Consider the following 24,847-nt stretch of genomic DNA (forward strand, 5'->3'; position numbering starts at 1 on the left):
AAGACATCAGGTTATAAAATTGTCGAGCAACTTTGCCCTTCAGAATGGCCCGCTTTCAAGTTTGGGGACAGTGAGTCTTCCTGGTGGTTCCAGGATCTTCTAGCTCCTCGGATGAGAAATGAGGAGACAGGTCTGTTACAGTGACCGAAATTTTGATTTGCCTCTTAAATCTGAGAGAACTTGTTCGGCGTGCCAGAAATACATCTTAAAAAATTATGAAAAATCCTTTTTCAAACTCATGCTTGTTTTCCACGCCTTGCTCTGTTTTGCCCAAGTCTGAGTTGAAGATTTGAATCAGAGCAGAAAGAGTGAACCAGCCACGGAAGCCGTGGCCTGTTCGAAAATCGGATCGGGAGGTGCGTGAACAAAACCAGAAGAGCCGGGCCCGGCAAGGTGGTGTCGGGGAGGGCTCTGTGGCCATCCCACTGGCCATGACTGTGCCCTCTTCAGACTCTGCCTTGTTGTCCGGACCAGGAGCCAGCCACGGGGCCGGAGCAGTGGCAGCCTGTCCCAGAGTGTCGGCCCACACTCGTTCAGTTCAGCAGTATGGTGTGATCTGTGCTCGAAACCCTCATTTTACTCTGTGCGCATATCTACTCTGCAAGGGAAGTAATTACTGCCTAGAAACCAGTCCAAGAAATGCTGAATGCCTCAATTTTCTAAAAATATGTATCTCAAAAAATGTTTTGATTTTTTTATACCTTCATTTGCTTTCATTTTGAAGGATTAAGTGGAATATAATAGTTGTGATGACGAGTAATCATTCTGTAATGCGGGACTGAATTCAGCACACACCTGTAAGGGAATCCAGAATGTTGCCGCTGTTGGTATACATTTGCCGAACAGTTAACGCAGCTCATTTGTATCCGTGGCTCAAACGAGCTCAGTCCTCAGTTGGCCAGCTCCAAACTGGAGGCCAAGGAGGGAAGGGGGCAGGTGATGACCCACGTAGCTTCCAAGTCAGTGCCACTGTCCCCTTCTGACCTGCACGCTCCCGCTCCGCTTCCCCCCCGACTCTCCTGTCTGGGTGGATTCTTTTTTCTAGGCATGCTCAAGGAACTGCTGTCTCCACAAATACATATCTGGGGTGGTAGACAATTACCGGCAAAGATTCCGGGTTTGGAATTTATAGCACAGTCTCTTCCCTGAATAAGAACCCCACAGCCCAGCCCGAGCCCGAGCCTGCCAGACGAGCATGTCGCTCTTCTTAGAGACCTGGGTGAGCCGAGGTCATGGAATTTACAATCAGTTCACCAAGGCCGGGTGCAAGATTGTTCATGCTGAAAGGTTTCTCCACTTGTTTTAGTCCCTTAACAATATTTGTATTTTTCCCCCCCCGTCGGGGAAGAATTTTCTTGACAGATGGAGTCATACATTCTTGAACGTGTTCTCTAAGGAAAACAGCCCTCCCGCAGGGGCTGTGGCCAGGCGCCGCCTCTGTCCCTGCGAGAGGCAGGTCTGGATGGGCCCACTTTACAGACGGCACTCTTGTCCCTCGTCTGTAAAGTGAGGAGATAGTTACCCACCTCCCTTGAAGGGTTGTTGAGAAGAGTCAGTGCGAGAACGTACATGAAGCCCACACAGCTCCAGCTTTGCCCGTCGACGCACACAAATGGCGGCTGCGTTTCCTTCTTTCTTTCTTTCTTTCTTTCTTTCTTTCTTTCTTTCTTTCTCTCTCTCTTTCTTTCCTTCTTTCTTTCTCTCTCTTTCCCTTTTCTTTCTTTCTTTCTTTCTTTCTTTCTTTCTTTCTTTCTTTCTTTCTTTCTCTCTTGTTTATTTTGAGAGAGAAAGAGCCAGCAGAGGAGGGGACAGAGAGAGAGGGAGACCGAGAATCCCAAGCAGGCTTCATGGTGTCAGCACAGAGCCCGACGTGGGGCTCGAACTCACCAACTGCAAGATCATGACCTGAGCCGAAATCAAGAGTCAAGACACTTGGGGCACCTGGGTGGCTAAGTCAGTTAAGCGTCCAACTTTGGCTCAGGTCAGGATCTCGTGGTCGGTGAGTTCAAGCCCCGCGTCGGGCTCTGCGCTGACAGCTCAGAGCCGGGAGCCTGCTTCGGATTCTGTGTCTCCCTCTCTCTCTGCCCCTCCCTCGCTCATGCTCTGTCTTTCTCTCTGTCAAAAATAAATTAAAAAAAAAAAAAAAAGAGTCAGACTCTTAACTGAGCCACCCAGAGCCACCCAGGCACCCCTGGTGGCTGTATTTCTTAACAACACAGTACCTAATAAAACTAATAAAATGCCAAATGCCAAGAGGTCTCTGCCCCTGAACCCAGGAGAGCTCTCTGGGGGTGGGGGTGGGGGTGGGGGGTGACACCCATCTCTGCTCGAGTGCCTCTTTCCCCGAGAGGCGTACCTGCACCTCCCCATGGGAATTGCAACCTGCTCCCAGGCGGGGTCCTCAGTCCTGCTCCCCAGTCTCCACTGACCCCCTGCGCAGTGTTCCCAATGTCTTCTGTCTCAAGCCAGCCTCGCCCCACTGGGATGTAAGTTCTTCTGGGGATGCCTGTTTGAGCCCCTAGACGCGTCCCGATGCCCAGAGCCGTAGCTGGCATGTAAGAGGTGCTCCCCCAGTTTTCACCGAGCGCATTGAGGAGCATCGCTCTCTGTAGTTTTTAATTCCTTGTTCTATTTTTAAAGTAACAAATTCTACGGGGCGCCTGGGTGGCTCAGTCAGTTGAGCTTCCTACTTCAGCTCAGGTCACGATCTCGCGATCTCGCGGTCCATGAGTTCGAGCCCCGCGTCGGGCTCTGGGCTGATGGCTCAGAGCCTGGAGCCTGTTTCCGATGCTGTGTCTCCCTCTCTCTCTGCTCCTCCCCCGTTCATGCTCTGTCTCTCTGTCTCAAAAATAAATAAACGTTAAAGTAACAAATTCTAGTAAAAAAAAGAAACAAGGTTGTAATTTCTATAATATAGTTCTGCTAAAGATAATAATAAAATGATAACGGTACAAACTCACTATTTTTTCCAGAATACCTTTTAATGCAAAAGTTACACCAAGGCTGCAAAACGCCTTCAAGATCAGTTCCTCGACGACCCAGCAAATCATCACATTAGAATAATCACCAACTCTTGCTTTAAAGAAATCTGTTTTCCTGGTTTGGGGATGCCTAAAATGTATTCTCTTTCAGGGACAAGCTTAAAGACCACTATCAAGATATCAGCAAAGCACTCACCAAAGTCGATCCATCCCCAAATGGCTACATACCTGTAAGCAAGATGCAGGAAGTGTTGCGGGGATGCGGTTGTCACCTGAAGGAAGAGGACCTGGCCGATCTTCTGAACAGGTGTTCTTCCACTGGGTTCACTGTGTCTCTCACATAGACGGGACGGGAAAACGGGCCGGCACATTGCTTTTGCTTCTCCCTCCCTGCCCGTTCCGACAGCCTTTCGCCACTGAGGTGACGCCCAGGCATCCCCGTGGCTCCGTTGTAAGCAGCTTGAGTCAATCCCCAGCACAAGGAGAATGCAACCTCCGAATTTCCCCGTCCCCGGAGTCAACAAGTCTGACGGCTTCGCGGATCCCTTCTGGTCCTTAAGTCGAATGTCTAAGTGACAAGCTTCTATAGCTGCTTCCCGGTTTTTAACTTTTAGACGGTGTCTGTTGACTCCGTACCTGGAAGCTGTGGGTTTAACCGGCACCCACCGCCTCACCCACTCTGCCCCCCGCCTCTCTGTGGAACCCACACACACTTGCCTCCACGGGCCACCATGCTGCTGCATCACGGTTTCGGGTAGATCAGCATTCGGGGTTTGTAACATCGTGACTTGTTTCACGGATCGCTTTTCCCCTCCTGCATACCATTTTGTTTTCCCCGGAATCAATAATTATCTTTTCTTTCTTTCCTGTTTGCTTCGCTTCCTGCGTACTTACGATCAGTAATTAAACGCCCAACTCACCTCCGGTTGTAAAATCTTTTTCTACAGTGTTCACACTCATCTTCCTGGATGGCCTTTGTCATGTCCTTTAATTCTGAGAAAGTTTCTTGATGATTTCATTGACTTCCTCTCCCGTTCTTTGGGAAACTCCTATTTTTATTGGACATTCAACCACGTAGGATGTTTCCTTATATACATCTTTAAGTTTATTTATTTACTTTGAGAGAAAGAGTGAGCAGGGAGGGGCAGAGAGAGAGAGAATCCCAAGCAGCCTCCACGCTGTCAGCACAGAGCCCGACGTGGGGCGTGAACTCACAAGCTGTGAGATCATGACCTGAGCCGAAGTTGGACGCTCAACTGACTGAGCCACCCAGGCGCCCCCTCCCCCTTTTTGTTACAGTTTATTTATGTTTCATTATATTTTCAAGTCTTTCCCATCTCCCATCTTTTCCTTCCTGCTTCCCTGTCCGGAAGATTTCTTCAATTTCACTCCCAACCCTTTCTTTTGGGACTTTTGTTTCTGCCATCACACTTAACCATATTTCTAATGACCAGAACTTGCCTTTGTTCCCAGGGTGTTCCTCTTTCAGAGCATCATGTTCTTGTGTCCTGGATGTGTGATCTCATTTCTCTGAAGGTGTTAACGATGGATTTTTTTTTTTTTAAGTTTTCCTTGCCTGAGGAGTCTCTCCTCCGTGTTGCCTTTTTCTACTAGTTTCCTTGTTCGAAAATCTCCACATTAAGAGTGAGGTCCTAAGAAGCAGGTTAGAAGTTCTGTGCAGAGGGGTAGAACTTACTGACTTTGCTTTGAACTTTCAGTGTGGACTACTGTGGCAGAGCAGTCTGGCATGCGGTTTCTTTGGAGGACCCCCGGTGTCAGGATCTTTAAAATTTGGAGAGGGGGGCAGTGCTGGTCAGATTTCCCAGAGACTGGTGTTGGCACCTAACACATAGGGATGCCCCGTTAGATTTGAATTCCGGAGAAACAATAATATTTTTAGTTTAAGGGTGTGCCATGCAATATTTGGGATACACTTATGTTAAAATTATTTTGTTTGTCTGAAATTCCAATTTAACTGGGTGCCCTGCTAGGTTATCGTTGGTCTGTTTTTCTAAATCTGGCAGCCCAACCAGAGAAGATTCTCTGGTCCCCTGCTGCTGGCAGTCTGGGAGCTGATTGGGAGGGGAAGCCTGGAAGTTTCAGCAGTCGGTGTGATAGGCTGAATAACACCCCCCAAAGATACCCCGGTCCTAATTCCTAGAACCTGTGAATGTGACGTGAGACGGAACATGAGTCCTTGCAGGTGTGATTAAGGGTCTTGAGGTGGGGAGATGATCCTGGAGCATCCGGGTGGGCCTCAGATCACCAGTGTCCTTATGAAAGTGAGTCAGGGAGAGGCGTCACCCAGACATGAGCACAGGGGGAGAACTTCACCCAGAGGCGAGCACAGGGGGAGAAATCGGCGTAGCGTGGCCACAAGCCAAGGATCTCCAGCAGCCACCAGAGGCTGGAGGTGCAGAACAGATTCTCCCATAGCCTCTGGAGGGAACACGGCCCTGCCGACACCTTGATCTTGGCCCAATAAAACCGATTTCTGACTTCTGGTGTCCAGAACCGTAAGAAAAGAAATGTGTGATGCTTTGAGCCACCCGCTACTCTTGGTGTTTTGTTGCAGAGCCATAGAAAACTATTTAGTAAAATCAGGATATAAACTTCCGCTTAATCCCCCTTTTCATTAAGAACCCTCCCTATCTTGCACTAGGGACGCATGCTTTTCAGTTGAGAAACACTGACTCCAGAGAGCACGAATTCTGGAGCCCCCCTTGCGAGTGCTGGGGGAGGGGCACAGGTACCCAGACGCTTGGAATTTGGGGAGGGACATGGGGCCCAAGTGCTTCCTGCACACACTTTTAACCAGTCCTTCTAGTTTTCTTTTCCTTTTTATATGACATAATTGTTTTCTTGTTTTCCTTCTCTTTATTTTGTTCATCACGGTAAGTATCCCCCATCCCCCCTCCACCTCCCCTCTGGTAACCAGCATCGTGCTCTCCATAGTTAAGAGTTTGTTTCTTGGTTTGTTTTCTCTCTCTCTCTCTTTTTTTTTTTCCCCTCTGCTCATTTGTCTTGTTTCCTAAATTCCACTTATGAGTGAAATCATACGGCATTTGTCTTTCTCTCTCTGCCTCCTGTCACTTAGCGTTGTAGTCTCTAGTCCCATCTCTGTCTTTGCCAGTGGCGAGAGTTCATTCTCTGTGACGGCTGAGTAATATTCCATTGTGTGCACGCACCACCTGTCCTTTATCCATTCGCCCGTTGACGGGCACTTGGGCTGCTTCCATAATTTGGCTCTTGTCGATAACGCTGCTGTGAACATCCGAGTGCATGGATCCCACTGAATGCGTGTCTTTGTGTCTTGGGGGTAAATACCCAGTGCAATTACCGTATTGTGGGCTGGGTCTATTGGTAACTTTTTGAGGAAGCTCCATGCTAGTTTCCACAGTGGTGGCACCAACGTGCGCTCCCACCAACAGTGCCCGGGGGTTCCCTTTTCTCCGCGTCCTCGCTGACACCCGTGGTTTCCTGTGTTACTGATATTAGCCATGCCGACGGGTGTGAGGTGACATCCCATGGTGGTTTTGATCTGCGTTTCCCTGAGGATGAGGGATGGGGAGCATCTGGTCCTTCTGTTTTTAACCCCACGTTGATGCCTACTTCTAGCTGGAGAGGGGCCCCCGTGAGTCTCTTGCCTGCATACAGTCCATTCACGGCCCCCACCGGTTTTCCGCGGTGTCTTTTAAGTGTTCCTTCCAGCTTCCGGCTCCAAAGGCTTTCAGTCTAGGAAAGCAGATCTTAGCTGTAATTCTCTGTATTTGCCCGGATCCCTCCAGATTTGGGGGGGACGCTTTGCCCTGTGACCTCAGTTTTCTTGGGGGACAAGGGAAAGCTGTTGGCTTTCAGTCTGTTCGACTTTTTTCTTACCTCCCGTTTCTGCGCATGCCAGCCTCCCCTCCTCTTTCTACCGCTGTCCCTCTCTGAGTCTTCCATGTCCCGCCTTTTGTCAGGCGCGGTTTTAATTTGGGGAAAAGGAAGTTCAACTTAACCTTCTATCCTGCAGCCACAACCAGGCCTTCTGCGCTTGGTTCACGGGTCGATTCTAAAACTCAAAAACCGTTGACCAGCATTTCACAATTACGATTATGTGTCCAGTGCCCACAGAACGAATGAAAATTAGCTTTCCTCCCAGCCGCACCATCCCTGAGCCTCTGTGTCCACCTTGTTGTAGGCAAACCTGGGTACCCATGCGTCTTTTCTAGGTCACATGGGGGAAGGCGGTTCTTTGTGTAAGCTGTTTCCAGGAACGTAATCAGCTGTTTTCTAGGAACCCGAGGCTCAATTAAAATTGAACGTTGTCACCCTTCCGCGTTCCCCAACACTCCACGCCACTTACAGTTCTCACAGGTGTTCCTTGGCACCCTCCACTCTGGAGCCGGGCCCCCACATTGTCCTGTCCCAGGTCTGTCCCTACCATTCCCCAGCAAGGTTGGATCCCATTCCTGTTTCCTGTATCACATACCTTTTTCTTTCTTTCTTTCTTTCTTTCTTTCTTTCTTTCTTTCTTTCTTTTAAATGTTTACTTATTTTTGAGAGAGAGACAGACAGACAGGGCTTGAGAGGGGGAGGGGCAGAGAGAGAGGGAGGCACAGAATCCAAAGCAGGCTCCAGGCTCCCAGCTGTCAGCACAGAGCCCGACGCGGGGCTCGAACTCCCGGACCGCGAGATCGTGACCTGGCTGAAGTCGAACGCTTAACCCACTGAGCCACCCAGGCACCGCCCCCCCCCCCCTTTTTTATTTCTTGATTTCCATCCTTGTTTTGTTGGAGTACTTCCTGAAGTAACTTTCTAAGAAAGGGCAGACAAGAAATAACTTTTCTGAGTTCTCTGTCTGAAAAAAATTATTTAATCTCCTTCACACAGGTTGCTGGCCTGTCTGAGCATAGAATCCTAAGGAGAAAATAATTTTTCCTTAAAATGTTGAAACCATTACTCAATTGTGTTTGAGCTGAGAGAAGTTCAATGCAGTGTGTGTGTGTGTGTGTGTGTGTGTGTGTGTGTGTGTGTAACGGAAGAAGAATCATTTCATCCTCAAATATGCCTATACGTTCTCTTCTTCCTTAAACAGGATCTCCTCTCACTAAATGTATTTCCAGCTGAACAAGAATTCATATGCATTCAGTGAATAAATCATGGAAAACCAGCACCAGATAAATAATTAACTAAATGATTGTAAGAGAGTCTTGTTAAAATATAGTTAGGCTTGGTACTTTTATAAATAACAACAAAAAGACTGTGGAATTTCTGTAGTCCACCTTTCAATGGGGGTGATCAACTTTTTTTTTTACAAATTGAAACCTTAATAAGGATCCATCGCTCAATTGCTTGTTTCTTCTCAAAGACCTCTTGATGATAAACATCTCTGTTATTTGTAATTATATGTAGATTATTCATTTCCAGATCCAAAATAGACTTTTCTAAATAATACTGCGATTAGCATATGCATTTGATTTTATTACTAAATTTTAATACCAAGTTGGCAATTTATCCTGCTGATGAAATAGAGTTGATTAGCCTTTTCCCCCATGTCTCCATCATAGGAGCCAGCGACGCGGGGCCTGTGGAAGGCCGCTCTGCAGCTGTGGGTTGGAAAAGCACAGCTCTTGGCTCATTTTCTTTAGAAGCAGATATCTGAGTCACTAGAAACTTCTCTCTCTGGCTTACCAACATTCCACACTGTTCTCCTCTGACGTGGACTCCATCCCACTGAAAGAAAGCTTAGGTGTTAAAGTGCCAGCAGTCCCCAGAGAATTTAAGTGACCAAAAAATGTGAACTTTGAATGCAATTAAACTTTATTTTGCATCAGTTTACAGCTTTAAATAGGATCTATGTTCTCATGAAACTTCGGGATTTTCTCTCGCCGTATTTTCTTCTCGAATGGAAAGGTATTTTCTTCTGTGTCAGAGTGGAGGGCAGGGAGGAGTCTCCACATGGCTGTCCTCATTGAGACACGCACTCAGAATTTCTATCTGAGAAAATACTAAGCTGTATAGGTTTTGTGAAACTGTCCCCTGAATGCTTTCAGCTTGACCACTCAGTTCCGACCAGTCTTGAAAAAGAACTTGACATACATTTTACTCAGTTCCTCTTGCCCTTTCCACTGCCTTTGTTTGACATGTCTCTCTTTTTTTCCACCTCCCCCAACCATTTCTCAGTCCAGCCCTCATGAGCCGAGGTCTCGATGACCACAGTCCTGAGCCCGCACGCCCTCCAGTCTTATTTCCTGACCGCCCCTGCTGACACTGCCGGGTGTATCTTCCCAGAACACTGCCCTGCCCCCCCCCTCGTCTCTGCGGAGGCATTTTGTTTGCCCCAGTCAGTGCCTCAGGTTCCTAAGCTGGGCCTCTTTTTCCCTTCTTCTGCTGTCCAAAGCTGTGAGCCCCGCCGTCCGGGCTTTAAGTCTGTGGCCCCCGCGGCCCTCACCTCGCTCCGTCATATTGCATTGCCGGTGTGTGCCCGTCTGCTCTCATAGCTAACTGACAGGTGAGCACCTCCGGGCCAGAGAACAGCGTCCTGACGTTATTCCTGTTCTGCACACTGTTCTGTGCTCAGCAGCTCTTTGTTGAATGAATAAGCGGCGGGGTTGCTTTTTGTAATTAATATATTCCTTTCTTTCTTTGGGGACAAGTTGGGGAATCCGCTGGCACGATAACTCCTTCAATTACCTTGACTTCTCGAAGGCGGTGGAGAACAGCGAGCCAACAAGACCTCCGCCAAGAGAAAAAGAGGGCGCGCCCCTCACTTTTGCGACACTAGACCCGGCGGAGGTTGTGAAGAGTATCCGGGAAGTTGTCGACTCCTCCAGTGCGGCTTTGTCAACGGTATGACAGAGCGAAACGTAGTTTTACTTCAGAAACTGAAGTCCCGGTGCTCATGTGAATTCACGAAGAGCTGCTGTCAGCCCTCCCCTCCTCCCGGCCCCCCGCCCCTCTCTTCACTCCCGTGGGGTGTCAGAACTCAGATGGGTCAGGCAAGATCAGCTGGTGCCTTTGAGCACATGTGTACCCGTGTTTGCTCTACAAGGAGCTGCCAGGATTGTGCCCAGCGTGTGCTCTCTGAGGTCGGAGTGCTCAGTGTTTAGCAGGCGCTGTGTCTGCGAGGGCAAGGGGCTCTGGGCAGAGAGGGCAGAGCACAGAGGTCCCGAGGGGAGAGCAGGCCCAGTGTGTCCCGTGAGCACCGGGCCCATAGCACCAGGTGGCCTTGGAGAGGTTGCCCGGGGCCCGGCTGTGGCACAAAGACTCATCGGGAAGGACACCGGGAGCCAGGCGACGTGCAAGGTGCTCCCCCAAGTACAGTGACAGATACTTGACCGCTGACATCTGTATGACACTGCAGAGCGTGTAGGGATGATGCTGTGGCCCGTGCTGGAGTCCTTGGAAACCAGTGCTGTGGCCGTGCCCGTGGTGGGGTGGCGGTCCCCGAGACTGGTCCATACCTCCATTTCCCCTACGGCAGCAGCAAGAAGAGAAAATGCTGTCTGCAGAGGGCAGGCCTCGCAGTTTAATGAGATCAAAGGTTCAAAGCAGCCGGGGCCATGCTGGACACAATCAGAACAAGACTGTCCTTCAGACACTGTCAAAAACCTAGGACCACGCTCGCTAAATCCCCGGAGCGAATAATCCCCTAGGCTAGGGCGGCAAGGTGGGCTCTGGGGTCCAAGCATAAGGGACTAGAGAGAAGGAGAAAGGCAAGTGCCACGCAGCCGGCCTGTGAAAGTTCTAGAATGTCAGCCAACTTGACCTTTGTGCTGGTGAGCAGACATTTTTCACATCCAGGAGTTCTCTGTGAGGATTTAGGATTTTTATGTCTTTGTTTTAGTGATTCTGCAAAGATAAAAATTAGTCTGCACACGTGGGTCATCTGGAAAGCACACAGGCCATCTTCTACGCACCTTCCAGCGCCCGTGTGTGAGATGGCGCTGGGCCCAGCGGTCACCCCGTGAGCATTGCGAACACGGATGTCCACCGGGATGAGGGTCATAGAGACGATGAAGGGGCCCAGGCAGTGGCCGCAGCAGGCTGGAGACCCAGCCCTGTTGAAAGGACAGCTTCTCCTCAGTCTCAGCCGACTGTTGCTGAGCTGAAAACTGGCCCCACTTTGCTAGAGCTTTCCAGTTTTCATGAGACACTCTGGAACCTCCTGGTTTCTAAATGTCAGGACATATTTCAGGTTTCTAAAGCACTCTCCAGACCAGACAAGTCCATTTGCAGGATGGTTTTGCCTCTTTCTGACGTAAAGTGGCACTATTAACATCCATCGGGATGTTCCTCAAACTGAAGTTCGTGGAACCTCTAGGGGGAACCATGACTCTCACCTCTGAGAAACACTCCTTAGGCGGTGATGTTTTAAGCAAGAGAGTGAGGTCGGGCCAAGAGAGCGGCACATGGAAGGGAGAGGGCATCTGGGGCAGCGAGGCACAGAAGGAATGGCGAGGTCTGAGGACAGCCATCAGCGAGGATACCGGGCGCGTTTGTGCATCCTTGCATATCACTGGAGATGTGTCTCAGATGCATCTTGTTTCTGAAACGACATCACAATAACTTATGTTTCTATAGAGTTTATAGATTGCCCAGCACACTGCCTTCTGTCTTTTGGTTAATGTTTATTTATTTTTGAGAGATAGAGACAGAGACAGGGCGCAAGCAGGGGGTGGGGCAGAGAGAGAGGAGACACAGAATCCGAAGCAGGTTCCAGGCTCCGAACTGTCAGCACAGAGCCCGACCTGGAGCTCAAACTCACGAACCGCGAGATCGTGACCTGAGCCGAAGTCGGACGCTTAACCGACCGAGCCACCCAGGCGCCCCTCAGCGCACTGCCTTCTAACGTCCTCGTAACACAGATGCTCAGCTGACTGGGCTCATTTTTATGGTCATTCTCCACATTTGTTGAGATCAACTATGTGTCCAGTACACGTACAGCTGTTTTCGGGCCGTAGTAAAACAACAATGTGAGTTGCAAAGTCCGTCTTTTCCTACCACAGAAGCTAAGGTCATGGAGGTTAAGATCTCATGGTAGGAAAGCAGAGGTGGAATTCAAAGTCCACCTCTGAGCAGAGGTGGGGCGGAGGGGGGTGTCCCGGGCTTTTCCACCACCCACGGCTTTGTCCCGTTACCACACGCTAAATAAAAACTTGACGCTAGACGGTATTTTAAGGTTAATTTGGTTGCACACATATCACCACCCCCATGGACGGATGGGATGGGCTTAATTAGCCCCGAATGAGAATTAACCAGCAGGGAATGTGGTTTGGGGTCTGCACGCACATTCAATTCTCACTTTAAAAAAAAAAAAAAAAAAGATCCTAACCCACCGCTTGATACAGATTTCCTAGTGCAATAAAAATGAATGATTTTGTTCCGACAGATGGAAAAAAATGTGCTTTCTTTTTATAGCACGTTTTTGCACTTTTTCAGTTTGACTGGAGTACGGCTGGGCTGGCCCTGGCCGCCCCCCACCCCCGCCCCTCCAACACCGGCTCGTGGCCACGGGGATCCACCCATGAGCCGAGGCCACACGGGCACTGGCCCTGGGTCGCGGAAAGGGCAGCAGCCTCCCAGTATAAGCCTCGGGGTGGGAATGGGGATGGGGCAGTCCCTTAACTGCTCCTCCTGGCCACTTCTCAATCAGGCTGCACCTTGAGACCCCCACCCCACCCCTACTGTGGCGGGATTGCATCTGAACCCCCTGTGACAGTCACTTTGGGCATGTTGTTCCCCCCCCCCCCCCCCGAGCCTCTCTCCTCCTCTGCCAAGCAGGCCTCCTTGGAGCTCGGGTGGCTTCAAAGCCCTATGGGAAAGGGGCCAGGGCTCCTCACTCCCCTGCCTCTCCATAGCCACACGGTGGGGGGCCAGTGAAGCGACCCTTCCCTGCAGCACAGAAGCTCTCACACCAGGCCCATGCTTCCTTTATCTGTCTCAGTGTTTTAGTCATGGTGCCTTTGATCAGTAAGGTAGGACTTATGGGGGACTCGAATACACTTGACTTCACTCGCAGTCAGAAAAGTAAAACATAAAAAAATTTTTTTTAAATATTCACTGTATGTTGACACCTGCCTTCTCTCTCTCTCTCTCTCTCTCTCTCTCTCTCTCTCTCTCTCTCTTTGTAGGCATTTTCTGCATTGGATAAAGAGGACACTGGGTTTGTAAAGGCTTCAGATTTTGGACAAGTTCTTAAGGATTTCTGTCACAAACTCACAGATAACCAGTATCATTATTTTTTGAGAAAACTAAAAGTTCATCTAAGCCCCCATATAAATTGGAAATATTTTCTCCAGAACTTCGACTCTTTCTCCGAAGAGGTAAGGATGTTGGCATTACCTGGGCACCTCTCTTTGAGACCGGGTTAAAAGTAGTTTTTGCCAAACGGGTAATTGATTAAAATGACATCAAGTAAAAGGGCAATCGCCTCATGTAATTAGCTAACTCCAAATGAAACTTTGGTATAAATTCTACATAGAGTGTTAAAAGGTAAGTGTGCATACTTTATGGAAAACCTTTTTATTTTGTTTTGTTTTGGTTTTCTTTTGTTTTGTTTTCAAAGAACTTTGGGAGCTTGCTTTTGTCTGGTTGCTTCAGGATTCTCCGGAATCTTAGATCCCTGAAGATGACCTGGCGTCCACAGAAGTGAGGCCCACAGTGTGTCGGGCCCGGAGGCGGAAGTGAGGGAACCGGGTCTCACTTGGGAGATGTTTGTTGAGGACACCCTATGTGCCGGTCCCTGGGGCGTGTATCAGCCAAATCTGGGCTGGAGATGAGCGTGGAGAGGCTGGGCTTTAACAGAGACATGATCAGCAGGAGGAGAAATTGCTGGGAAAGTCAGGGAGGGCTCCCTGGAGGAGGGTGTGTGACTGACTGCAGGGCTCTTGCTCCTCCCCCCAGACTGCATTTCTGGCCACACCAGGTATTTACCCTGAGGCTGTTTCTTGATCTCTAACCGTAAATGGACCCGAATCGTTAGCAACAATCGCAGTCCGGTTTCAGCCAACACGGATTTCTCTGATCGCCATTCCGTGCTGAGAGGGAACAGAGGGAACAGAGGGAACAGAGTGGCATGGTCCCCGCCTGCATGGAAGGAGAGATGAAAATAAACATGTGAGCCATCCGCAACTAATGCAGCGGTCAAATCACAGGGGGCCTGTCCTGCCGTGTATTGAACTGTCCCTCTGCAGCCGGATACCTACGTCATTTCCAATGGCATATGCTCTTATGTGTGACGAACACCTACGTTCACAAATCCTTGATCACTGATCCAGGACGGACCCTTGGACATTGACATACTCGAGCAGACAGCGTGAACATTCTTAAGGTCTGAGGTTCTTTGTAATGCTAACAACAGCAAACGCTACACAGTGCCCTCCGAGGGCCACTCTTCCTGGTCCTTTACATACATGAACCCGCCCAGTCCTTTAACACCAATACTTGGCATGTGCTATTAATGTCCCTTTTTATAGATGGGGACCCTAGGGCACAGAGACGTTAATTTGCGCACAGGCCCCCTGATGGCAGGTGGCAGAGCTGGTCTGTGAGCAAGAGGTCTCTCCCGGCTCCAGGCCCCTCGATGCTGTGCCGTGTCTCCCGTGTGGGCTGTGACTTCTTTCCTTGTTGCCGTTCAGACGGACATCCCTAAGCAACGGGTGCTGTCAGGTTGCACGCGGTACATGCCAGTGGTACTCCATCGAATACTGGTTTCCGTGCTTGCTTTTTTTTGTTTGCTCTCACGCGTTCGGGACTTAGCCGTGTTATCCCTTTGGTCTTAGTGCATTCCCTTATTAGGCTGCCATGAAATGAATCCGTCAAGTGAATACATTCTATTAAATGGACGCACCCTGTTTGGTTATCAGCCTCCCGCTAATGACCGTGTAGGCTGTTTACAGTTTTCTCCATTACAAGCAGAGCACCAGCCAGCCTCCTGCGTCGGTCCCCCCTGGTGACACTCGGAGTTACCCTGCGTGGGATCGGAGGGCACGTGCATGGGCAGCATCCCAGGGGCAGCATCCCAGGGGCCGCCGCTGTGGCTGCACTGATCAGTGCACACTCCCCCCAGCCTTGGGTGAGAGCTGCGAACGCTCCAGGTCTCCAGGAGTCCTGGGTATTGGCAGATGTTTTCATTCCTGCCCATCTGAATACCAGTAAGCCTGCGCGTTTTCTTGTGTTATGAGCCATTCAGGTTTCATTATCCGAGAAGGGTTCCTGTCCTTTGTTGGTACGTGAGCAGCAAATACCTCCTCCTGGCCTGTGACTCGTCTTCTCTCTCTGTTTATGGTGATGCTCACTATTTTTAACGAGTACACTTTTTTCCCCTGACTTTAGATATTCACTGTGGGAATCCTGGCAGACCCAGGAAAGTGCAAAAAAGAAAACGGGGCTCGAAACCCCATGCTGATGCCGTGTTGGCGAGAACAACCCCCACCGTGTGCTGGGCCGTTCTCCCCACACGGTCTCACCAGGCTCTTATCCCAGCGAAGCTTTCCGGAAGTCAGACTCCCGCCGGGTCAACTAGCAGAGGAGACCAGGCAGGTTCAGCTCCGGAGCAGACATTCTCTCGATGTGCCACACTGCCTTGGAGATCTCCCCCGCCCCCCCCCCCCCCACCCAGCCTTCTTAATGCATCTTTTCCCTAGTCCTTTTATCGGGACAAAACACTCTTACCGTAAAACTTACCATCTTAATCGTTGTTACGTGCACAGTTGAGTGGTATTAAGATCCATACACACGGCTGTGCAACCATCACCACCACCCCCTCCAGAACTCTTTTCATCTTGCAAAACCGAAACTAGACACTAATTAACCCCCCAACCCCTTCTCCCCAGCCGTTGGTGACCACCGCTCAGCTTTGCGTCGCTGTGATTTTGACCGCGGTGAAGTGGAACCGTACAGTATTTGTCTTTCTGTGGCTAGCTTATTTCGGCTCAGCATAGTGTCCTCGAGGTTCATGCGTGTTGTAGCCTGTGTCCGAATTTCCTTCCTTTTTAAGTCTAAAAATAGTCCACTGTAGGGATACGCCAGGTTTTGCTTATCCGTTCATCTATCGGTGGTTGCTTCCACGTCTTAGCGGTTACGAATAATGCTGCCGTGAGCACAGTGTGCAGATATGCTCCTTTCTTTTACAGAATGGAGGTGACACTGGCTGTGTGATCGTGGATCTTGCTTCTTTTCTCCTCCAGGTTAAATTGCACCACGTCGCTGGAAGGTTTTCCAAACATGGGCCAAAACGCCTTTGTAGCACTCCATCTCCTCCCCGCTTTTTAAGCGTCTAGATTTTTTTCCCAGCTTTTGCCGTTGTAAGTTACTCCGCCATGAACACTTCATATGTAAATCTATATCTGCGTTTTGGATTCTTTCCTAGAGAAAAGAATCCAAAGAAATAAATAACTGAAGTCAAAAGATAGGAATATTTTTATTGGTCTCAAGAGCAGCCCCGTACTTTTTAAAGTAATTTTTTCTATTGGGTGGAATCACATGAAATCGCCGTTTTTAGAGCCAGAAGTGACCGAAAGCTGACAATTTGATGTGGCCTAAGCTAATATCTGTAGAAGTCATTTATGCCCCATTTTACACGATCTGGAATATTCTGGTAATTTTGAAGGAGAGAAAGTTATCCCTAGGGACAACCACTGTTAACATTTTGGTGTATTTACTTCCAATCCTGTTTTCTGTGCGAGTATCCTTTGGGGGTATGTGTAGGACAGCGCGCATATGCTGCTGACTTGGGGGTTGTTGGCGGATTTTCTCAGCTCTGAAAAGGCTCTTTTTCAGCAATCGTTCCGTATTTGTATCGAAGTAATATATGCCCCGTGGAGAGGAAATTGAACAGTGGCGAGAGCGTTAAAAGCAGAGATTACTGGATCAACTCTTCACCCCTCTGCCCCCCCAAGAGCAGTCACTGAGACTTGTTCCTGCAGCATACCTTCTCCCCTCTCGGTCACCCTTGGATTTCTTAAAACAACCCTCCTGGGCATTTTTCGGGACTGTGGGTACGAGAGGTGAGGCCTCGCCTTCTCATTCCACCTCCCAGCTTCTCGCTGCCCCGCACCGTCTCCCCCAGAACTGCCATTTCACTTACTGTGGTGTCGCTGGCGTCTTCCAGGCTATCGCTTTTTCTCCAGAACCTGGATTTCCTTTGACGCGTGCCCTCCCACGGTGTGGACTCACTCACTCCTCCACCCACCAACGTTTCCTACTTGCCGGCGATCGGCTGGTGCTGGGCCAGCAGTGACCCAGACAGACGCGGTCCCAGCCTTCCAGGGGCTTGTGAGATGGGGAGATGAGAAATGAGAAATGTATCCTACGTCAGATTCCAGAACATGCTGCCGAGGAAAATAAAGCGGGACAGAAGGAGGGCATGTCTGAAGAGTCTAGAGGAGGTGGCCTCTAGGGGAGGGGCGTGAGGGGACACAGCTAGTTCAAGGACTCGGCAGGAAGGTGTCCCATCAGCTCGCGGCGTGTCTTCCCTGGGCGTGAGAGAGGAAATACAGCCAGGGAGGGACGGGGCAGGCGGCCTTGTCGCCTGGGGTCGGGGTGCAGGCTGTAATGCTTTGACTGTAAGCGACGTACGGAAGCGGCGGCTGGAGGAGTACGCTGACCTGGGGCAGAGGAGCGTCGGTTAGAAAGTCAGAAAACTCACTGTGGCTGCTGTCCAGAGAAGAGACAGTGGGGCCAAGGACCAGAGCGAGGCGGGAGGCTCACGGCTCCGGGAGGGATGCTGCTGGCGTGGCTCCGTTCTGGAAACATTTGGAAAGTGGAACAGGCAGGCAGGCAGGCTTCCCTGATCCGTGCTCCGTGAAGGAATGAGAGGCGGGAACAGCCGCAGCTTTCTGGCCTCTCGGGGGAGGAAAAAGGGAGGAGGGGTCTGCTGGGACAGGTGTCCTAACGGACTTGGCCGATCCCCCGGCGTTGGTCCTGCAGGTGCCTCCAGTGCTCGGCATTCTAGCGCAACAGCGTGCCTCTGTCGAGCACTGAGGAGTATGAGCCCAAACCCTTCCCGCGGCCTAGTGCCTGACCGCCTTGAGCCCTCCCAACAGCCCAGTGCCAGGGGGCAGCCGGCCCGCCAGCAGGGGAGGGAAACCTCAGTGCGGCCACAGCCATCCTCCCTCACAGGTCACCATGGGCATCTCTGTCCACTCGGGAATTCCCGGACCGAGGGTGAAGCTTCCAATGTGGCCAGCTTGCTTTGCGAACATTAGTTGTACCTGATTTTCCTTCCCAGAGTCTCCCTCGCCTCCGGAAACACTTTGCCGGATGTTCTCGCGGAGAGGTTTCCGGATGAAGTGCAAAATAAGTGATGATGCGAAATGTGCTCAGGGCCGGGAGTGAGCGTGCTGGGCCGGGAGTGGCCGGGGCCGGGGACACGGAGACGGCCTCGCCCGGACCCCTGCACAGCCCTCCTCCCGCTGTTCCTGGCGTTGTTGAGACGCCCGAACTTGGGCAGAGGCGCGTCGACCAGGAGAACAAGCAGATCAAGGGACTTGTAGGCTGAAAGTCCGGCACGAAGACAGGGTCTGTGGCCTCGATGTGCGGCGACCATAGGCAGTTCGAGACAGAGCAAGCAATGTGGGGGTTTTCCTTCTTCCTGTTTCTCTGCAGAGGGCGGGAGGGGCAGGGGCCACCCCTGCCCTTTGTTCTCTGCCCCAGAGTTCAGTCCCTTTGAGATCACTGAGACCTCTGAGCAAGGGCGTGAGTTAGCTTAGTCAGGTGGCTGGAACGGGGAGCAGGCTGTGGGAGAGCCGAGCCTCTTTCTAAAGTTCAGTCCTGGGCTGGCATTTTTAATAGAAGGAAAAGAAGTAACAGATAATGGGAATAGTTAACGCATCGTCCTCAAGCTCATTAAATATGATACCAGTCATCCCTCCCCTCTAGGGGACACATGGGAGACAAGTAATTAAAAGCAGATTACCAAAATGTAATTAAGACAGCCAGTACCGCTCCCTGCAAAGGAGGTTCACCCTGAATAATCCCTCGCCAAACCGAATCCGTTCTTGGAAAAGGAACAACTTCTCAACACGCTTTGTAAGGCCTCGGATAGATTGAAAGTGTGCAGAGAGTAGAGACGAGAATTTTGCACCTACTCACAACCCGTTTCTTATATTGGATACCCTGCTAAATCTGTCCTCCGAAACTTCTATTGATCTCCTGTCTCGTATGCCTGTCACACACGACACGTGACAATCATCCGAGCGCTTTGCAGAACAGATGCCGCATTATTTTCAGATCCTGCTATGGAACTGTGGCATGGCGCAGCGTCTCCTCCGTGCTCCTTCTGCTGCCTCATTACGCACCGCCAAAGTCAGACAGCACTTCTCAAAGCGCGGGTCACGGGCCTCGGGCCAGGGCGGATCAACACGCCCCAGCCCGGGCGGGGCCTCCGGGGCGGCGCGCCGTTCTCGCGCACCACGCTCTGCTCCGAGAGCCACACGCACGGTTTCCTGGGGGCCCAGAGACTTGTGAGCCGGGGGAACACAGAGGGGCCCCCGCCTTTGCATGCCTCCTCCCTCCTGCCAAACCGTCACACCCCGATTCAAGATGAGAAGCACGAACCAGTGTGGCACGAAGGAAGGGGGGGACGGAGTACTGAAACCGGAATGCTACCCGGTGGCTTAGTTCAAAAGAAGAGAAAGGACAAGTACTGAGCCATGGTGTCGGTACCACCTTTTTCACACGATTCCCACACACTGGGTGAAAACATTATCTGAATCTCCATCCTCTGCAAATAGCTCTTTTTCACTTCTGGGAAAAACATTTTACACTCAAAACGCTATGTGCAAAATAGAGAGTATCACCTTGTTTTTAGAAAATCGTCCCCGCTTAACATTTCTTTTAAGTCTTAAAGTGCACTTTCAGTATCTTCCGTGAGTAGAAAAATATCGCTCAGAGCAGAAATAGAATTTTTAAAAGACATACCAGAAACCCATATAAAATCTCTCTACTTTATTACCATGGAAATAATGGAATTTTTTAACAAAACGCATCCTTATTTAATGCAGAGTAATTATTTTGTCACATTGGAGCACACGGAGAGCCAATGAGATCCTCCCATACTTTGTGTTTATAATATATGGTCTTTAAAGTCATTCAGCGAGATGTTAAATAATCTGAAGACGGGTTTTTCCGAGAGAGAATTTAAGCCTGTAGTTTTTAGCCGAAGAAGGAACCGTAAAGCACATCAAAATGTTTGTAATCTTTTATGAACATTGTATTTATGTTAGTTGCTAACAGCGTTACTTGGATTTATCTTTCTTTTTATTGTAAATATAATGGTGTCCATGTATTTTTAAAGAATGGATAAAGAATGAGGAGTTCCCTTTTCAGGAAACAGTGCTAAGATTATTGGGGATACATTAAGTAAATTATTAAGATGTATCATTACTGTTATTTACTCTTGCTCCCAATGGCAAGAAAGGCGAAGTCCTCTTGATATGATTTCCATGATTTTTTAAACATTTCCCCTAAACTTCACTCACTCTCCACTTGCTAGCCAACATTTACTACCTACTGTCTTCGAGACCACTGAGGACGTGGCAGGTTGTGAGGGACAGCGCAGGCCGACTTGGACGCTTGGGGTGGCCCTGGTGACTGGCCAGGGGGAAGGGCTCTTGGGTTGACTGTGCCTAAAGTGAGAAAGAGGAGAATTGTCACCCAGAGCCTTGGATATTGGCAGCAGCTGCCCGGCGGGGCCTCCAGGCGTTGGGTGGCTCCCCGTGGGAGTCAGGCAGACAGGACACATCCACCTCCCCGCTCTGGCCCTTTGGGCTGGGTGAGCCGGCTACCTTGCTGGTGGTCACTGCCGGCACCTTGGCACGACCAAATGTCCGTTCCCTCTGGGCATCAGCGTCTGCACTGGTCCTAGCGCGGACCCAGCATTTGCACAATACAGACAGCCCGCTTGAAGCCAACCGTAGCGATAAAAGCCACAGAATGAAAATACCGCCGTCCCGGAAGATGAATAATTCGGTGTACAACCTGGTAAACTTACGTGGCTGCCACTTAGCCTGGGCAAAGTCATTCTTTCAAGGTTAAAAACTCTCCCAGATCGGCTCGGTTACAGCTCCTGCGCCGCGCATCCCGGGTCCCACCTGCGCCTGGAGCCGCCTCCGAGGAAGGATTGGGGCCGGGCGCCCGCTGCCCTAGCAGCTGCCAGCGAGGACGCCCTGGAGGCAGGACAGGGGCTGCCGCCAAAGGGAGCGTAGCCTGGATTCTGATGCCCCTGGCAGAAATGTGAAGGGGGCCGCAACAGGCTGGCTTCCACCTGTGCAGGGAGGTCACGTTGCCCGCCCACCACTTCTCCATCTGAGGGATCCCTTCTCAAACACAGTCGTTTCAGGCAGACAGGGAGGTGATCCTGTCCAGTCAACAGGGTTTGGAAGAAAGCATATCCATGTTGAATTTCTACTCAAGTAGTTACTATGAATCTGAGTGAGTGAATTTTCTCAAACCCAAACATTCCGTGCTTGGTGGGAGGGGGTGGGCGGGGACGGGCTTTCGTCCACCTCCGTGTCCCAGCTCCTCCGACGCTGCACCCTGTGTCTGTCACTCGCTCTGGCATTCTCAAAACACTCTCACAAGCACGCCCTCTCCAATACGCGTTGGCATCCTTTCTTGATTCCTAGCCTCAGTGAGATGCTACCTAGATGTTCAAAATAAATGGACTGTGACGTGGCCAGGCCAGGCAGGTCCCCATTCATTGATCCCTCTGGAGCCAGGACAGTCTAAGTTAATTATAATTTGTGGCCAATTAAGGACCAGAGTTGTGCTGTACCATTGGCTGTACAAGGTCATGAGTGTATCAGGAAGCCAGGAATCAACCCAAGAAGTCATTGTCCCAAATAAGTCTTGCAGAGAAAATCCAGAATACGGACAGGGCTGGTGTCTTGTTTATTGTCCTATGCCTTGGTGTCTAACTTGTAGGTGAGCTATCTATGGTCTGGCTCAGATGCAGTATTCTCCTGGAAGAATCTTAACTTTCTTTTTTTTTTTTTTAATATTTTTTTAAGTTTACTTACTTATTTTGAGAAGAGAGAGAGAGAGAGAGAGAGAGAGAGAGAGAGAGAGAGAAAATCCCAAGCAGGCTCTGCTCTGTCGGCTGAGAGCCTGACCCAGGGCTCAAACTGACAAACCATGAGATCATGACCTGAGCCTAATCAAGAGTCAGGCACTTAACTAACTGAGCCACCCGGGCTCCCCAAGAATCTGAGCTTCCAACATTCATCAAACGTGGATGAGAATGTGTGCCAGGCACTGGGCCCGTCTTGGGGGCCGGGCAGACGGGAAGACAGGTACACATACTCCCATTTGCCTCCGAGTGTCTCCTGCTCTGGCAGAAATAGCTGTGACCACTGGCATACAGACTGGAAAGTTCCATCTCTTGACTTCTACTGAGGCCTGAATTTGGATGGTCCATGCTGAGAGATTAAGAGGAAGGAGCAAGTCGCCCACCCCCCTAATGATGGTACCTGGCCAGTTACCAACGCCATCTTGTCGCCCACAGTCAGACTCCAGCATCCCAACGGAGGTACACATTGGGCCGGCGCTGGTCTAAGCCTGTACGTAAATTAACTCAGCCAACCTCCTGACAGCAGCCTTTGAAGGTGCGGGCACTATCATTATCCCTATTTCGCAGTTGAGGAAACTGAGGTACAGAGAGGTCAAGGCATCCATTCCCGGTCACACGGCTAGAAGTGAAGAGCCAGCAGGCTCGTGCTCTCAGAGTCCTCCCGTCAGATGGGACCCGTCCTCACGTCCACCCTGTGGGACTGTTACTTGGATTAGTGGGTTAATGCGGAAAGAGCTCTGCCTGGTACCGAGCACAGCAAACCCCAAATATTTGCATTCACTATTCTTTTTTTATTCTCTCCTTCTTCAGTGAGTGTGTGTTTAATGTTTAATGTTTAGTAATGATGTGATTATATGGTGTGGGATTTATTTGAGTGGAAGAATTTATTTTAATAGTTTCATAAACGACTTCAGCCATGAGTTTATTGACTCATTAAAGGGTTGAAGGGGTGGCTCAAATGTTTCCTTTATTTCCCTGCATTTTATGGCAATTTCACGCTGGCGAAGGGTTTGTGAATTGGGCGTTTGCAAAGGCATCTTGGAGAGATCCTTTGTGAATGTCGGGCTGTCTGATGGAAGTGAGCTTGGAACCAGAGGAGGGAGGACTTACCCTGCATCGTCAGGGCAAAGAGGAGAGCCAGCAGCTTTGATGAGCTTGTGCCAAGCCGGGATGTTAGGAGATGGGGCTTCCCGGGTGGGCACCCGCGCGTGCAGAGACCCGCGTGGGGACGGCTCCTCACTGTGGGCATGACTCGCATGGGTTGGGGTGAGGGGAAGAGGGCAAGAGCAGTGGGGGTGAGGCCAGAGAGGGACGGGCTCAGGGAGGCAGGCCCAGGGCGGGGCTGTCAGGGTGGGTCTCCCTTCCCCGCTCGGCTCCCCCAGCCATCTGCAAAAGCTTCCGCTCCTCCAGGGCAGGGGGTCAGCCTGCCATCCAGGCCTCTGTTCCCAGTGCCTGGGCCAGTGCGCGATACACAGTGGGTAGGTCCTCGTCCTGTGTATGAGTTGTCACGTCCTTATGACTGGTAGGTACTTACATCCTCACGCGTGTGGTAGGCGGCTATAGTCATGCTGCGTGGGAGGAGCGTAGCCCTGACTTCAGACCATCTCGAGCTCTATTGTCAGTGGAGGGGAGTAGCCTGGGGTCCAACCGCAGGGGAGTCCTCACCCCTCGAAGCTCAGCCCCTCTTCCTTTGTCTAAACAACAGGGAGAACCATGGCTGCCTCAGGGGGCGATTCAAGGATTGGAGGAACTTCCATAACACCCTAGCCCAGCACCTGCATGATGGAGGCGCATTGAAAGGTGGCCTCCGGAACTGGGTCTCAGTACCTTGGTTCAGTTGACCGGAAGCATGTCTTGGTTACAGCCTTTCCAAAGGAAGTTCTGGGAACCTTTAGACCGACCATTACTCATTGCCCAGAAGGAATTCTTGCATGGAAAGAGATCTCAGGTCTAGGCAGTGGTCATGGCGCCATGAAACCTGGGTTATGCCTGGAACCCTACTGTCACTCCCCCACTTCCGCAAACGGCGCACTGGGTCATGGACACCAATTCGCTGGTCACTCAGATCTCGAGACCTCCTAGTGGACGAGAGTCCACCCTCGTGGGGGGTTGGGGGGCTCTCAGAGTGGCAAGCGTCTGGTTCACGATACGGTGGTAAGGGTCTACAGCAGTGCGCTTGCGCAAAGAGCTTCCACTTTATGCTCATCTGCATTTTTTAACGTTTTATCTTTTTTTCTTGTTTTTTGACAGGAGTCTCGCTTATGTTGTTATTTTTAACATTCATTTATTCACTGTAAATACAAATGAAGATACAGTACAATTAATTTTCTTTGCTAATCAAAATATTTGATCAAATGAAGCAGTTTTTTGATTCTTAGAAGTAATTATACTGTTCTTTAAAAGGAAGTGGAGGAATTCTTTACAGAGTATTTCTAATTAGGAGTTTTGCTACCTGCTGTGTTCTTATTCTGTATGAAGTTTCGAGGTTGTGTTTTTTTTTTTTTTCCTCCTGTAAGGAATCCTAGAGAAACTATAGAATTGTGTCCCTAAGTATTTAGAACAAAACTTAGTAGGAGACTTGTGCTATCTGATTAGCTAATTACAACCTTCATAATAGCTAAATTAATACACCGACATATTTCTTTTAAAAAATGTTTTTAATGTTTATATTTATTTTTGAGACGGAGAGAGACAGAGCACGAGCAAGGGAGGGGTAGAGAAAGAGGGAGACGCAGAATCAGAAGCAGGCTCCAGGCTCTGAGCTGTCGGCACAGAGCCCGACGCGGGGCTCGAACCCACGAACCGCGAG

General features: G+C 50.2%; 1 protein-coding gene across 7 annotated transcripts in view; it reads left to right on the forward strand.

Annotated features, from left to right (window-relative positions):
• EFCAB6 (EF-hand calcium binding domain 6) overlaps positions 1-24,847 on the forward strand; it is a 249,329-nt gene that overhangs the window by 194,068 nt on the left and 30,414 nt on the right. For all 7 annotated transcript variants that reach the window (XM_040490605.1, XM_040490608.1, XM_040490604.1 and 4 more), the window contains 3 exons: positions 3,133-3,288; positions 9,623-9,815; positions 13,100-13,291. In XM_040490605.1, the coding sequence (XP_040346539.1) occupies positions 3,133-3,288; positions 9,623-9,815; positions 13,100-13,291 (541 nt within the window). The remainder of the gene's footprint in view (positions 1-3,132; positions 3,289-9,622; positions 9,816-13,099; positions 13,292-24,847) is intronic.

This window comes from Herpailurus yagouaroundi, unplaced genomic scaffold (assembly GCF_014898765.1).
Source record: "Herpailurus yagouaroundi ecotype Mexico unplaced genomic scaffold, PumYag 182, whole genome shotgun sequence".
NCBI classification, from domain to species: Eukaryota; Metazoa; Chordata; class Mammalia; order Carnivora; family Felidae; genus Herpailurus; species Herpailurus yagouaroundi.